The following is a 15481-nucleotide window of genomic DNA, read 5'->3' on the forward strand; positions in this document are numbered from 1 at the left end:
AGGATTTAATAAACATCCAGATGAATTCTCTAAATCTCATAAGTCAAAAAGAAAAGAGCAGTCTAATGGTGATATTGATGAATATGAAAGAAAATAAAAGCGAATGACATCCTTAGAGATCTAAGTTCCACACATAAATCAAGTGATAACAAACTAGAGGAGACTGTGACACGTGAACAGAAAGAGGGAGCATTCTCCAATTTCCCTATATCTTAAGAGACTATAAAACTTCTGAAAGGTCGAGGGGTAACATGCCTCTTTCCCATTCAAGTTAAGACCTTTGGTCCTGTATATGAAGGAAAAGATTTAATTGCACAAGCACGGATAGGAACAGGAAAGACATTCTCTTTTGCCATCCCTTTGATTGAAAGACTTCAAAGAAATCAAGAGACAATTAAAAAAAGCCGCTCACCAAAGGTGCTTGTTTTGGCTCCAACAAGGGAACTGGCAAACCAGGTGGCTAAAGACTTCAAAGATATAACTAGGAAACTTAGTGTGGCATGTTTTTATGGTGGACATCATATCAAAGTCAAATTAATCATATTCAAAATGGTATTGACATCTTGGTTGGGACTCCTGGTCGTATCAAAGACCATCTGCAGAGTGGCCGATTGGATCTTTCTAAACTGTCATGTTGTACTGGATGAAGTGGATCAGATGTTAGATTTGGGTTTTGCTGAACAAGTTGAAGATATTATCCATGAATCCTACAAAGCTGATTCTGAAGACAATCCTCAGACTTTACTTTTTTCTGCAACTTGCCCACAATGGGTATACAAAGTTGCAAAAAAATACATGAAATCCAGATATGAACAGGTTGACCTTGTTGGAAAAATGACCCAAAAGGCTGCAACTACTGTGGAACATTTGGCCATCCAGTGCCATTGGTCTCAGAGGCCAGCAGTTATTGGAGATGTTCTTCAGTGGATCTGAAGGGAGAGCTATTATTTTCTGTGAAACCAAGAAGAATGTAACTGAAATGGCTATGAATCTGCACATAAAACAGAATGCTCAGTGTTTACACGGAGACATTGCACAGTCACAGAGAGAAATTACACTAAAAGGCTTCAGAGAAGGCAGTTTTAAAGTCCTGGTGGCAACCAGCGTGGCTGCACGTGGTTTGGACATTCCTGAGGTTGACCTGGTGATCCAGAGTTCTCCTCCACAGGATGTTGAATCCTATATTCATCGCTCTGGACGTACAGGTAGAGCTGGCCGGACAGGGATATGCACATGTTTTTATCAGCCAAGAGAAAGAGGTCAACTAAGATACGTGGAACAAAAAGCAGGAATTACTTTTAAACGTGTAAGTGTTCCTTCTACAATGGATTTAGTTAAATCTAAAAGCATGGATGCCATCAGGTCTCTGGCTTCTGTTTCTTATGCTGCTGTTGATTTTTTCCGACCATCAGCTCAGAGACTGATAGAAGAAAAAGGGGCAGTGGATGCATTGGCAGCAGCATTAGCTCATATCTCTGGTGCGTCGAGTTTTGAACCACGATCTTTGATCACTTCTGATAAGGGATTTGTGACCATGACCCTGGAAAGCCCAGAAGAAATACAGGATCAGTTGTGCTTGGAAAGAACTTAATAGAAAGCTGAGTAGTAATGCTGTGTCCCAAATTACCAGAATGTGCCTCCTGAAAGGAAATATGGGTGTTTGCTTTGATGTTCCCACCACTGAATCAGAAAGGTTACAGGCAGAGTGGCATGATTCAGACTGGATACTCTCGGTGCTAGCCAAGTTACCTGAAATTGAAGAATACTATGATGGAAACACATCTTCCAATTCCAGACAGAGGAGTGGCTGGTCAGGTGGCCGGTCAGGCTGGTCCGGCAGTCGATCTGGTGGTCGGTCAGGTAGACAGAGTCGACAGGGAAGCCGGTCAGGAAGTCGACAAGACCGTAGAAGACGAAGTGGAAATAGAAATCGATCAAGAAATGGGGGCCACAAACGGAGTTTTGAGTGAGCAGTTGATAATTAATCTACCAATGTGAGCTTGCCTATTTCTGTCTAATCATGTACATTACCCACCAAAAATTAGGCCATCATAGTTGAAGTATGTGTCTGCTATTTGCAAAGAAGTTGGTCGTATTTTTTTAAAAAGTATTTCACAAGAATGGTTGTAAACAAATCTACTTATCCAGTTATACCTTTGAATAAAAAAGCTCCTTTTATTGTTTCTTTTTAAAAAAAAATAGAATAACTAGTAAGATGTGTATGAAAGTCCAAAGGGGAAAGAAGAAGTAATAGGGGAGGTTTGGGATGGGGAGCAGGGGAAATCACAAGGTGGGGAGCTGAAAATTGGGCATAGATCAATGGTGATTAATTTTATAAAACAGAATGTGTGGAAATGTCATATGAAACATAATTGAATGAAGGAATGTGTGAAACACAATGTATAGTAGATAATTAGAAAGAAACACCCTGAGTAGTGCATAAAAATGTAAATCATTACAAAGTTAAAAATTAACACAATATTTTACCACTGTTGTTCTTGTTGTATATACCTATTTTTAAAAACCCCTCACTTTTATGTATACCTACCTGCTTTTAAAACCCCAAACTGCCTTTGAGTCTATTCTGATTCTTAGTGTGTTTCCATGGCTCATAAAATGGGAGAAGCCTGCCTATCTTTCTGTGGTAGAGCTGCTGGTAAGTGCAAACTGGTGGAATCATGTAGCCTTTGGGTGAGCAACACAATTCACTTGGTCTGCATCACTACAGAACCCTTAACATCTATACACTAATTCTGTTCATTGCTGTTGAGTCAGAACGAACTCACCATTAGGTTTACAGAGTCTGTAAATGGCACAGGAGATTGCCCATCTTTCTCCTCCAGAGCAGCTAGTAGAAACTTAACACAGAATCATTCATGTAATATTTGTAGCATCTCTACTACTGATTGCCAATTAGTAATGAATTAAATGGCTAATTAGAGCAGAGAGATGTTCTTCAATTAGATAAACAATAATAAAATTGTATTTCATACAATGTACAATTACTCAGGGGGGGGAAAGGAAATGAGTTAAGAAGTCACAGAATGGAACTTTATATCAATATTGCTAGGTGAAAAGGCAAATTGTTCAAGAAGCTGGACTCTGTGAAGAAGGTAGCATCTGGATGAGAGGAAGACTTACCAACATCCTGCATTATGCAGATGACACAGCCTTTCTTGTTAAAAGTGAAGATTACTTGAAATACTTGCTACAGAAGATCAAAGACTATATCCCTCACTGTGGGTTACATCTCAACATCCAGAAGACAAATATCCTAACTGGATCTGTATGCAACAATACAATATATAGAGAAAAGACAGAAATTGTCGACTGTATCGTCTTAGTTGAATTCACAATTAGCATCCTTGGTACCAGTAGTCAAGAGATCAGGAAACATAAGGCATTTGAAAAGCCTGCAGTCAAATTACTGATGAGGAGTGATATCAATTTGAAGACTAAAGTGTGCCTGGTTCAGGCTTTGAACTTTTTAGTTACTTGCTATGCATAAGAGAGCTGGACAGTGAATAAAGATGACAGGGAAAACGTGTATGCCTTTGAATTGTGTTGGAGAAGGGTTCTGAATATCCCATGGACTACCAAAAGAACAGATACATCTTGGAGAACATGCAATCAGAGTATTCCTTGGAGGCAAAAATAAAGCTTCATCTCACATACTTTGTGGAGCGCAAAGGAAACTTGTATTTTTAAAGTGAACCTTGTTGTTGTGTTCTGTGACTCAGAATCAATTCATAACTGACCTTTCAGCAGGTTTTCAGATGCAGTTAATCACATGGGAGGAGACTGCCCATCCTTCTCATGGAGCCTCTGGTAGATTTGCACCTTATACCTTTGGGACCACAGATTCTTACTACTAGAGTTCCCTCATATCACATACTTTGGGCAGATTACTAGGAGATGCTGTTCCTTCGAAAAGGACATCAAGCTTGGAAAGATAGAGGATCAGTGAAAGAGAGGAAGACCCTCAACACGATGGATGGTCACAGTGACTGCAGCAGTGGACTCAAATGTGTCAGAGATTGGGAGGATGGCACAAGACAGGACAGGGTTCACATCTGTTGTTCATAGGGTCACTATGGGTTATAATTAACAACAGTAACAAGTGAAAAGGCTACTGATTCCAACTATATGCCATTCAGTCAGTTTAATGTCAAAAGGTTTTCTTTATGTTTCCGTTTTCCTTCAGCTGCTAATAGTAAATGGATCCAGGTGCATCCAGAATGTGCATATAACCTTGTGAATTCTCCCCACTTGAAACCTGCCTGGCTATTGGACAGAGCACTGTGGCATTTATCCTGTGATGTTGCAGAAGGGAAATACAGAGGAAGAGGAGTGCCTGCTTTAATCGAAAATGATCAACAAATGAATGTCAGTATGTATAGAGGAGAGCTACGCTAAACAAAATAACAAAATATCAGAAGCATGTTAAATGTATGGCTGAATATGACTCACAATCTGAATTTTGAATATCAGTATTATTTAGTAAAGTACTTCAAAAATTTCCTTTTAACCATTTTTTTTTTCAGTGCATTCGAAAAATCATTTGGGAGGATATTTATCCAAAGATTCAACTCTGGGAGTTTTTCCAAGTAGATGTTTACAAAGCAGTTGAGCAATTTAGAAGACTTCTTACACAAGGTAACAGATGTACACTAAATGTCCTATAAATTTTAAGAACTTTAAGAAAAGTATTATTCTCCTTTGTCATTGGTTAATATCATTAGTAAATATTTTTCTACAGTTGTTGTTCTTGTTATGTGCCATCAAGTCTCCAGGGACCTGTAGTGATCCTGTGTACAGCAGCTCTTAACCTGCCCTCTCCTGAACCAGTCTCACTCATTGCCCCAGTTACTATATCAATCCATCTTATCCTGGGTCTTCCTCTTCTGCTCCCTTCCCTCCAACCTCCCGAGCTCTGGCCACCTGCCCAAAGTATGTGAGACAGAGCTTCAGAATCCTAGCCTCCAAGGATAAATTTGGTTTTACACTTTCAAAGACAGACCTGTTTGTTTTATTGGTGGTCCGTGATATGTTCAAGCCTCTTCTCCAGCACCACAATTTGAAGGAAGGCATTGATTCTTCTTCTGTCATCCTTAGCCATTGTCCAACTCTCTGAAGCATAACAAGTAATTGTGAAGACCATGGCCTGTATTAGGTGCACCTTAGTCTCTAGAACTTTGATTCTGTGAGCATCAGGGACATTCAAAAGGCATGGCAGGAGTATTTTCTTGGGAACTTCTGGTTTCACAATTCAGTGCTTAGAATCTGTTAGAGTTCATTATGTATATTTGTTTAATGAAAGAATGAGAAGTAGGTGGAACAAGTTGCTTTACCTGAGAAAGACCCAAAACAAGCAATGAAACTGAGATGTAATTTATATTCTGCTGATAATGGTAGGGATATTAACTGAGATAGGTTTCTAAACTGGCAGTGCCCTCAATTAACATGATTTGACAGACCTGAAGCACTTGCTGCAGAAGGTCAAGGACTATAGTCTTCAATATGGATTGAAGCTCAACATCAAGAGGACAAAGATTTTCACCACTGGGCCGATTGGCAGCACCATGATAGATGGAGAAGAAATTGAAGTTGTTAACAGTTAACAGCTTGCTCGGTTCTATAATCAACACTCTTGGCACCAGCGGTCAGGAAATGAAAAGATTAATTGCATTAGATACACCTGCTGTCAGGGACCTTTCCAGAACACTGAGCGGCAACAATGTCAGTCTGAAGACTAAGGTGCACCTGATCTAGGCCATGGTCTTCACAGTTACTTGCTATACATCAGTGAGCTGAACAGTGACTAACGATAGAAGAAGAATCGAAGTCTTCAAATTGTGGTGCTGGAGAAGAGTCTTGAACATATCATATACCACTAATAAAAAAATAGGTCTGTCTTTGAAAGAGTGAAACCAAGTTTCTCTTTGGAGAGTAGGATTTTGAAGCTCTGTCTCACATACTTTAATCATGTAACCAGGAGGTACCAGTCCTTGGAGAAGGATATTCTGCTTGGAATGGTAGAGGGACAGCACAGGAGAGGAAAACCCTGGGTGAGATGGATTAACAAAGTAACTGTGGGGCAATGGGGATAGGTGTGTTGGAATCTGTGAGACTGGCCCAGCACAGGGCAGGCTTCAGAGCTGTTGTACGTAGGGTCGCTGAGTCACAGTTAACTTGATGGAACATAACATCTTTGACTCTGAATACAGGTATTAGCTGGTGACAAATGATAAATAACTTTTAAAAGTAAGTGTATAACTAAAAAGTTAAAAAGTTAGTCCATGTGCCACAACCAAGATAGGAAGAACCATGCTGAGAGAGAAAGTAGGGTGCTTAGGAAGTGACATAAGGGAGTATCAAGTATGTATCTGTGGTAAGTGCAGGATAGTTTAGGAGGAGAAGCCTTTGGACCACAACCTTGCAGTTAGCAACTAAATGCTAAATCATTGTGCCACCAGAAAGCCTTGGAAGTGAAGTGAACTATTGTCATGTACCTACAATTAGAACTAATTCCTAGCTCATACTCCTGTGAGTTTTCAGAGGGTATAAAGTGCATGGAGGAGACTGCCCAGCTTTTTCTCCTAAGGAGCCACTGGTACATTTGAACTGCCTACCTTTGGGTTGACAGCTCAACTCCTTACCTACTAGGCTACAAGAGCACACTTTACAAGTAGAATTGTTGTTATGGACCATCACGTCAGAACTGACCCATAGCTGACCCACCAGTGGGTTTTTAGAGGAAGTAAATCATATAGGAGGAGTTTGCCCATTTTTCTCCAGTGGAGTAGCTGATGGATTCACATCCAAATGCTTTGGGTTGACACAAATTCACACATCAGTTTATAGACTCATATAATACCTTAATACATGTATTTTTTATATATTCATGTGTAAAAGTTTTAGGTATAATAATAATGTATAATAATTTTTATTCCTTCTTCATTTAACAAAAGCACCTCCAACCTCTTCAAGCTGTTACTTATAAACTGTATAGTCTTTGTGTTACCTTTGAAGAAAAAGAACTCCTAAGGTTAGGGTATTTGGTAGCACTCAGAGGAAACGCTATGTGTATTACCACAATCCTTAATTCCCTAAAGAGCAAAACAAACAAAAAGGATAGAATAAATTACTGCAGTCTGAGGGCTGAAGTTGAACTGGTCAAAATCCCTATGATTTTACTCAACATTGTTTTCTTTATATAAGGAATTCCCTTGAAACCAGTGACAGAATTTTCTTGTAGATACTTCCACTTAAGTATTGTCATTTCTCTCTTTCAGAAAGCAGAAAAATAACTAAGTCTGATCCATCTCAACATCTTAAGATTATTCAAGATCCTGAATACCGACGGCTTGGCTGTACTGTGGATATGAACATTGCACTAGCAACTTTCATACCACATGAGTATGTTACATATTTGTCCTGTAAAATAAAGAACAATTGATAAACCTTTATAGCTAGTATAATGTTTATGCTGTTTTAAAACTCTTAGTGGAAATTAAACTGAAGTGATTCACCATAGTTCCACCTTGACATATGATGTATTCCTCCTTTTTCATGTTCCTCTTTATGTATGTAAAATTTTTTCACAATGAAAAACTTCTTGAGCCATCATTAAAATTCTGATGAATATGCTTAGTTTTTATGATTGTGTAGAAAATTTTCATATGTACAATTTTAGAGACCATTGAACAATAAATTTGTATTGCTCTCTCTGCTCTAGCAAAGGGCCAACTGCAATTGAAGAATGCTGTAATTGGTTCCGTAAAAGAATTGAGGAATTAAATTCAGAGAAGCATCAACTCGTGAACTATCATCAGGAGCAGGTTTTATCTAGCATGAATTGCTACTTTTTTTTTATTATTAATAATGGTTTTTCCTTTGTTGAAGTAACATAATTCTGTATTTTCTAGGCTGTTAATTGTCTCATGGGAAATGTTTTTTATGAACGACTGGCTGGCCATGGTCCTAAACTGGGACCTGTCACTAGAAAATATCCATTAGTTACAAGGTATTCTATTACTGTTTTATTCTCCTTGAAATGCTTTTAGCTATTTTGAAGATTGTATTTAACTTCTTAAATTCACCTAAATATTTCCTTTAGTGTGTGACTTCACTGCGTTTCTTAAATTGAAATAGAAAAAAATTTTTAGGAACTCGTAATTACTAATAATTTAGGAAATTTAGGAATTAGTAATAATTTTGTTAAGCGAATGTTTACTTAGAGAAACTATTATCACTATTATAGTTATTATTTATATGACTATTTCTACAGGATGGCATGTTGTTGTTGTTAAGTTCCATCAAGTCAACTGTGATTCATAACGGCCCTATGAAAATGAGTCTGAAACCTGTCATATCCTGTGCCATCCTCACCATGTCTGACATACTTGAGCCTATTGCTGCAATCCTGTGCTTATCCATCTTGTTGAAGAATGATGTCCTTCTCCAAGTACTTGTCCCTCTTTACAGCACGCCCAAAGTATGTGAGAGGAAGTTTCACCATCCTTGCTCCCAAGGAACACTCTGGTTTCACTTTCTCCAAGACAGACCCATTTTTGTTCTCTTGGCTGTCCATAGGATAGCCAGTACTCTTCTCCCACACTACCGTCAAAGGCATCAATTCTTTTTCTGTCATAAATTCAATGTTAACAAAATTAAGCACACATTTAACAACTTACTTTGTAATTAATATAAAGCATGGATTGGGAAACTAGAAGGTAGATGATAACATCATTCGCTTGAGAATTTTCTTAGTACTTTTATAAAGTTGAGTTTTGTTGTTTTCCAATTTAAACTGTTACTTATAATATTAGCTCTAATTTGATGGGTACAGGAATTGGGTAAAGGAAATGCAAAAGATCTGACAGGGACCTGAAAAGACAGGGTAATGGTGGGATTAATTTTGTAAAACACAATGTATGGAAACAATTGTATGAAACACAATGTGAATGAAGGAGAGTGTGAAACACCATGTATAAAAATTTTGTATCCAAACCAATATAAATAAAACATTTTAAAAACATGTTAGCACTAATATTTCCTCTTCCTTCTTCAAATCTCTTAAGTGAACTCTAAAAGTCTGATCTATGTTGAAGTTTATGTCTTCTAATCCAATCTTATTTGTTCTGCTCTGGGGGATGAAGATTAATATTGCCATTTTAAAATATCCCTAAGAAGTTTCTCTATGTAGGTTTTACATTTCACTGTATCTCCATAGATACTTTACTTACCCGTTTGAAGAAATGACCCTTTCCGCAGAGGAATCTATGATGCATTGCCCAGACAAAGCCTGTTTTATGATGGCACACAATGGATGGGTAATGGGAGATGATCCACTTCGCAACTTTGCTGAACCAGGTATGCCATTTTTGTGACTTTTGTGTGGATATAAAGGAAGAGTTCTTGGAAAACTCACAAAATAATCTGGGTTATGATTGACCATCACCACCCTGATAGGCTAGTATTTTCCAGACTTTCTTCTTTGAGGTGCTATGCGAGGCATATAGTGCAGTGAAAGAAAAAGAGTGAGCAAAAAGGATGGAGCCTGCCTTCAACTTCCCTCTTACCTTTCTCAGTCAGAATAAACTTTTATCTACCTGTTTTAAATATGATACTTCTGATTAGGAATTTGGAGAGAAAAGTTACACTATTGGACTTTAAAGAAAAAGTTGAAATTACCACTGTTAAGATTCTCTTCTTGTTAAGAAAAGGGATATTTTCATTCATTGACCAAAGCAATATTAAGGTATTTGAATGGCAGTTAAAAGAGAAAATGTTTTTCAGGTTTCCCCTTCCTTACCTCCAGGGACTTATTAATATGCAACTTAACTGCTAAGAAGAATTTCATGAAGAACTCCCCATTATATTTTTAATTATATAAAAATTAGGAGTCTATCTTAACAGTATTTTATTTAATTCAGAAAAGTTTATATATATATATATTTTGTTGTTGTTGTTGTTGTTTACCATCAAGTCAGAACTGACTCATAGCTGACCGTCAGCAGATTTTCAGAGGCTAAAAATTGCACAGGAGGAGATAGCCCATCTTTCTCATGTGGAGTATATAATAGCTTTGAACCATGTACCTTTGCATTGGCAGCACAAGTCTTTACCACTAGGAGCAGTGTATGTGTGTGTGGTGTGTGTGTGTATGTGCGCGCGTGTGTGTATATATATATATTTATACACACACACACACACACACACATATATATATTTGTTGTCATTATAAACATACACACACATGCACACTCATATACAACCCACTCTCCCCTCTCTGGTGCTGTACTCCATGGTGAGTATATACTATCAACCCAAAGGCCTCACCTTAGCATTCCAAATCCACTAGCAGCTCTGCAGAGGAAAGAGGGGCAGTCTTGTCTCTCATGATTTACAGCTTCTGAAAACATGCCTGGAGAGTCAGCCATGAGTTGATTCCAACTCAGTGGCAATTCCTCCTACCCACTAGGCCAACAGAGTTCCCCACGTGTGTGGTGGTGCTGAGGTGGTGAAGGAGATGCACTCCTAATCCAGAGGCACTTGGTTTAAATCCATCAGCTGCTCTGTGGGAGAAAAATGGGCAGTCTCCTCTCATGCAATTTACAGCTCTGAAAACCCTCTGGAAGCTCTGTGTTGAGTAAGTTTTGACTTAGTGGCACATAAGGACAAAAATGTGTGTATGGATATGTATGTTGTATCTAAGTATGCCCTTTCCGTTCTGTTATAAGTGGGGAAAAGTTACCCTGCTCTAGGCCATGAATTGACTATAACCTTATGGCAGAAAAGGAGGGGGAGAGTGGAAAGCTGGAGAGAAGCTTTAAATGTTCTTGATAGCAGGTAGTTGCACTACTCACCCAAAGGTGGTGCTTCTCTGGCAGTTTGAATCCACCAGTCACTTCTCTGGAGAAAGTTGAACCGTCTCCTCCCAGGTAATTCAAAACTTCAGAAAACTCACTGGAGAGTCAGCTATGAATTAGTTCCAACTTGAAGGCAGTGACCTGAATTTGATGGTTTGAAAGGCCATGATATTACTGTTTTCCCTTTAAAAACAACTTGTAATTTTGAAATTGAGTGCATATTTTTAGATTAAACTATTATCAGGGATCTTAATGAAGTAGATATAGTAATACCATAAAATTTATTTTGCCAAAATGCCATTTCCTGTTAGATATCATTTTAATCAACGTGAGAAAAATAATTCTTGTGATTTTTTAATATTGCCTTGAAGTAATTGCTTTCATTTTATTTCTTGATCCATTGACAGCAAATTCTTTTCTTAACAGGTTCAGATGTATATCTAAGAAGAGAACTTATTTGCTGGGGAGACAGTGTTAAGTTACGCTATGGAAATAAACCAGAGGACTGTCCTTACCTTTGGGCACACATGAGGAAATACACTGAAATAACTGCCACTTATTTCCAAGGAGTCCGTCTTGATAACTGTCACTCAACACCTCTTCACGTAGCTGAGGTACAGAGAACCTACTCACCGATATTTTGGAAGAAATTCTTCTTTTCTAACTTTCCTTAAGTATACAAATGTATGTTTTCTTTTGCTTGTTAGTAACCATTTCAAGCTTTACTTTGTTTAGTTGATTTAGAGGAACTATTTGATCACTTTCAAATAATGATAGAGCAGGGTTCAGACCCATAGGAACTTAATAATAACAAGATATTTTCATTTTAATCTAGGAAAGCAGATCATATTGTCTCTGATGGCAATATATTATAATTACCTATTGATATAAAAATACTGATTTTTTTTATTCTTGGTATGATTAGGTGGTGGTCAATATGTAGCTAGCAGTGGTAAAGTTGAGTATTATATGATACATTATGATTATTTACACGGTAGCCTGAAGGCATATTGAAGTGACTTCAGCCTCACTGAACTAATTCTTAATTTATCATTAGTAAGAATTTAAGTGTAAACATAATGATTCTCTGTATTCACTTATAGACAGTGTTTTGCTCTGTATTTACTTCTGGAGCTCTGGTGGCCTAGTGAGAAGTAAGATGCACTGTGCTCCCATAGGCATGCTATTCCCATCCACCAGCCGCTCCGCAGAAGGATGAGCAGTATCCTTCCACCTTAGTCCTGGGAAATGTGTGCTTATCTGGAAATATATTTTGTTATTTTAAAGCATTTATAATGTGTAATAGTATCTTACATCATGTGGTAAAAAAACTGATCTGATCCAAGCTCTAGTGGCATAATCCATAGACAGTAGTGCTCCTCGCCCAAAGACTAACCTTTCTGCAGGTCTGAATCCACCAGTGTCTCTGGTGGAGAAATGTGCAAACTTCTGTGCAATTTATAGTCTCAGACCCACTGGAAGGTCAGCTGTGAGTGGGTTCCAGCTCTATAACAGTGAGTGAGAGTGAGCATTAATTAAGCTAATTTTTACCAGCTTAATTAATGCTCATTCTCACTCATTGTTTAGCACTAAGAAATGCCAGGGGTTTTGTTTTTGTTTTTAGCATGCCTCTAACAACCATGAAGAATATACAGACTTGTAAGGTTATTTTGATGTTATGGCAGAAGGAAATTTAGAACTTAACATAATTATTTACGTTTATGAGTGATTTTTCACTTGGTAGCTGATAGAATTTAGATGTTTTACTAACCTTTTAAATTTACCTTTTTATAAGTTATCAGTCAGTATTTCCTGGCAATAGCTAAATAGTGCTGTTGTAGTTTAGAGTTTATTATCATATGTAGGAAATCACTGACTTTGATCAGACAAGTCAGACATTCTTTGCAATGGCTAAATACTTCACTAGCAGAGTCTTTAATAATTTAGGCAGCTCCCTGAAAATTAGCAAAAATAATGGAAAAAGTTGGGGGGAAATGCTGTTACTCTACTTTTTTTTAATGCGACACTAACATTTTTCTTCTTCCTTCCCCTATCTCACCTCCCTTATGTTCTGTTATCTTTGTAAATCTAATCTTCCCTTTTAACTGTTTTATTCTCTATTAATTCGGTGTTGATCTGTTTGATATTTCTTCCACTGGTTTGATTAAATGTTTCTTGAAAATTGATTTTTAATTTCTATTATGCTATATGATTTTTTCCTATACCAAATCCATGCTTAGTCTTGCCTTTCCCTCCCTTGATCTTGCTTTTCCCTTTCTGCTACATTTGTGATTGTGCTTTTTGCAGTACATGTTGGATGCTGCTAGGAAGTTGCAACCCAACTTATATGTAGTAGCTGAACTATTCACAGGAAGTGAAGACCTGGACAATATCTTTGTTACTAGATTGGGAATTAGTTCCTTAATAAGAGGTAGGCTTGTTGAAATGTATTTTTTATATAATTTTTAGCTTTCTTCTGTATAGATTAAAAGATACTTGATAACTTTATGTATAATGTTTAATGATTTTCACATCATTATTAATCTTTCAAATATTTAGCACAAACTATTAATAAGTTTTTGCTTTGAGATAAGAAAACTAATTTTAACCAGTAAAATGAACTCATAATGACTCACAAAGAAAACTGTTGTTTTTTGAAAATGTAAAAGTCTGTTTTTCATCTCTCAGTTAGGTATCTGATATATCCTTAGGTCATCTTACATAGCGTGTTTGTAGCTAATATCTTTTTTTTTTTAGCTAGTATCTTAACAACATATGTTATCTCTTATCTACATCCATCAAGTCTACAGTTAAATTATTAATAAACTTTCTTTTTCATATTTATAGACAATTGTTTAAATGTTTAAAGCTGTTAGTGATCTTTATTTTGAAAATCTGCCATGATAAGAAATCTCATATATTCTTGGACATTAATGGTGGTGATTGTTAAAAAGTTCTGTTATGCTTTACAGAGGCTATGAGTGCATACAACAGTCATGAAGAGGGCAGATTAGTTTACCGATATGGCGGAGAACCTGTTGGATCCTTTGTCCAACCCTCTTTAAGGCCTTTAATGCCAGCCATTGCACATGCTCTATTTATGGATATTACCCATGACAATGAGTGCCCTATTGTGGTAAGCATCTAATCTGTTTCTTGTATGTACTCAATTTGATCATAAATGTTTTTATGTTTAGTGAATATAGTATTGCATACTTCAAAAGAATGCCTTTTATTTGTCAATGAAAATAGTTCATAATTTCTAGTGTTTTGTTTTAAAACAGTGTCCTTACAAGATATATTTATGTAAATTTTCTTTTACTTCATTATGCAGTAGGATCACTTTGCATTTGAAAGAAAGTAACCTTTTATTGTTAATGTTTTCTAGCATAGATCAGCATATGATGCTCTTCCAAGTTCCACAATTGTTTCAATGGCATGTTGTGCTAGTGGAAGTACTCGAGGCTATGATGAATTAGTGCCTCATCAGGTTTGTTTATGTGCTGTTTTTTAAAACCCATGTTGTTAACAACTTTGAGCATTTATGTCAAAAGCTCTCATTATAATTAGAAATGGATACATGGTTCAATTTTACGTTTGTCCAGATTTCAGTGGTTTCTGAAGAACGATTTTACACTAAGTGGAATCCCGGAGCATCTCCATCCAGTACAGGTGAAGTTAATTTCCAAAGTGGAATCATTGCAGCTAGATGTGCTATCAACAGACTTCACCAAGAACTTGGGGCCAAGGGTTTTATTCAGGCAAGAAACTTTTCTAAGTTTCTTTGTGAGGGTTCAATTTCAGGGCCTTTAGAGTTGAATACTGACCTATTTTGTTTTTATTTTTCAGGTGTATGTGGATCAAGTTGATGAAGATATTGTAGCAGTAACAAGACACTCGCCTAGTATCCATCAGTCTGTTGTGGCTGTGTCAAGAACTGCTTTCAGGAATCCTAAGACTTCTGTTTACAGCAAGGAAGTGCCTCAAATGTGCATCCCTGGTAATAAAACCATTAAAAATTTTTATGCTGGAATTATAATGGTATTTTCCATTACTTTGTTCTACATAATTGATAATATAAGCAATATTATAAGCTTAGAAATTTCTTCCTTTTTTGTACAATAACTTCCACACTTAACACTGTTATAATAAACTATTTATAACACCAATTCTTTTACTGCATGGAACAAACCCTGGATGTACATAACTCTCAAATGTTAATATTTTACAATTTGCAGAATATTTTTAATTATAAATTAATCCAATCCTTTGTTTCCTAATTTATAGAAAATGGGTGAGGTTTTTTTACTCAGAATAATACACATTTATTTGTGTTTGTGTGTGCATGTGTACAAACATCAACACATTAACAAATGTAAACAACTGTATATCAGTAGTTTAACCTAATACTTGAACTCTTCTTAATCTGTCCTCATCTGCCATCCTAACCTTGTATTACTCAATGTTCAACCAAATGGGACAATTTCTTTTGCTTCAACTACTCTTACTTCATTTTAAAATATGTCTTTGTTCTTATTATTGATTTTTTTCTAGCTAAATGTATTTTCCTTCCTTGCCTAAAGTTATAGATCATAAAACACAGCATA

At 36.8% G+C, this 15481-nt stretch overlaps 1 protein-coding gene and 1 pseudogene across 1 annotated transcript in view; both read left to right on the forward strand.

Annotated features, from left to right (window-relative positions):
• Positions 1-1970, forward strand: part of LOC102867639 — a 5186-nt pseudogene extending 3216 nt beyond the window's left edge.
• The window catches only part of LOC102868046 (glycogen debranching enzyme-like), a 98766-nt gene that overhangs the window by 29499 nt on the left and 53786 nt on the right, over positions 1-15481 (forward strand). Inside the window, exons 5-16 of the mRNA XM_006882438.1 lie at positions 4205-4386; positions 4545-4656; positions 7296-7419; positions 7739-7841; positions 7929-8026; positions 9236-9375; positions 11301-11488; positions 13182-13305; positions 13847-14010; positions 14263-14364; positions 14480-14635; positions 14724-14874. Coding sequence (XP_006882500.1) covers positions 4205-4386; positions 4545-4656; positions 7296-7419; positions 7739-7841; positions 7929-8026; positions 9236-9375; positions 11301-11488; positions 13182-13305; positions 13847-14010; positions 14263-14364; positions 14480-14635; positions 14724-14874 — 1644 coding nt within the window. The remainder of the gene's footprint in view (positions 1-4204; positions 4387-4544; positions 4657-7295; positions 7420-7738; positions 7842-7928; positions 8027-9235; positions 9376-11300; positions 11489-13181; positions 13306-13846; positions 14011-14262; positions 14365-14479; positions 14636-14723; positions 14875-15481) is intronic.

The sequence above is a fragment of the Elephantulus edwardii genome, unplaced genomic scaffold (genome assembly GCF_000299155.1).
Source record: "Elephantulus edwardii isolate Elephantulus edwardi_28Jun2011 unplaced genomic scaffold, EleEdw1.0 scaffold00020, whole genome shotgun sequence".
Classification (NCBI taxonomy): domain Eukaryota; kingdom Metazoa; phylum Chordata; class Mammalia; order Macroscelidea; family Macroscelididae; genus Elephantulus; species Elephantulus edwardii.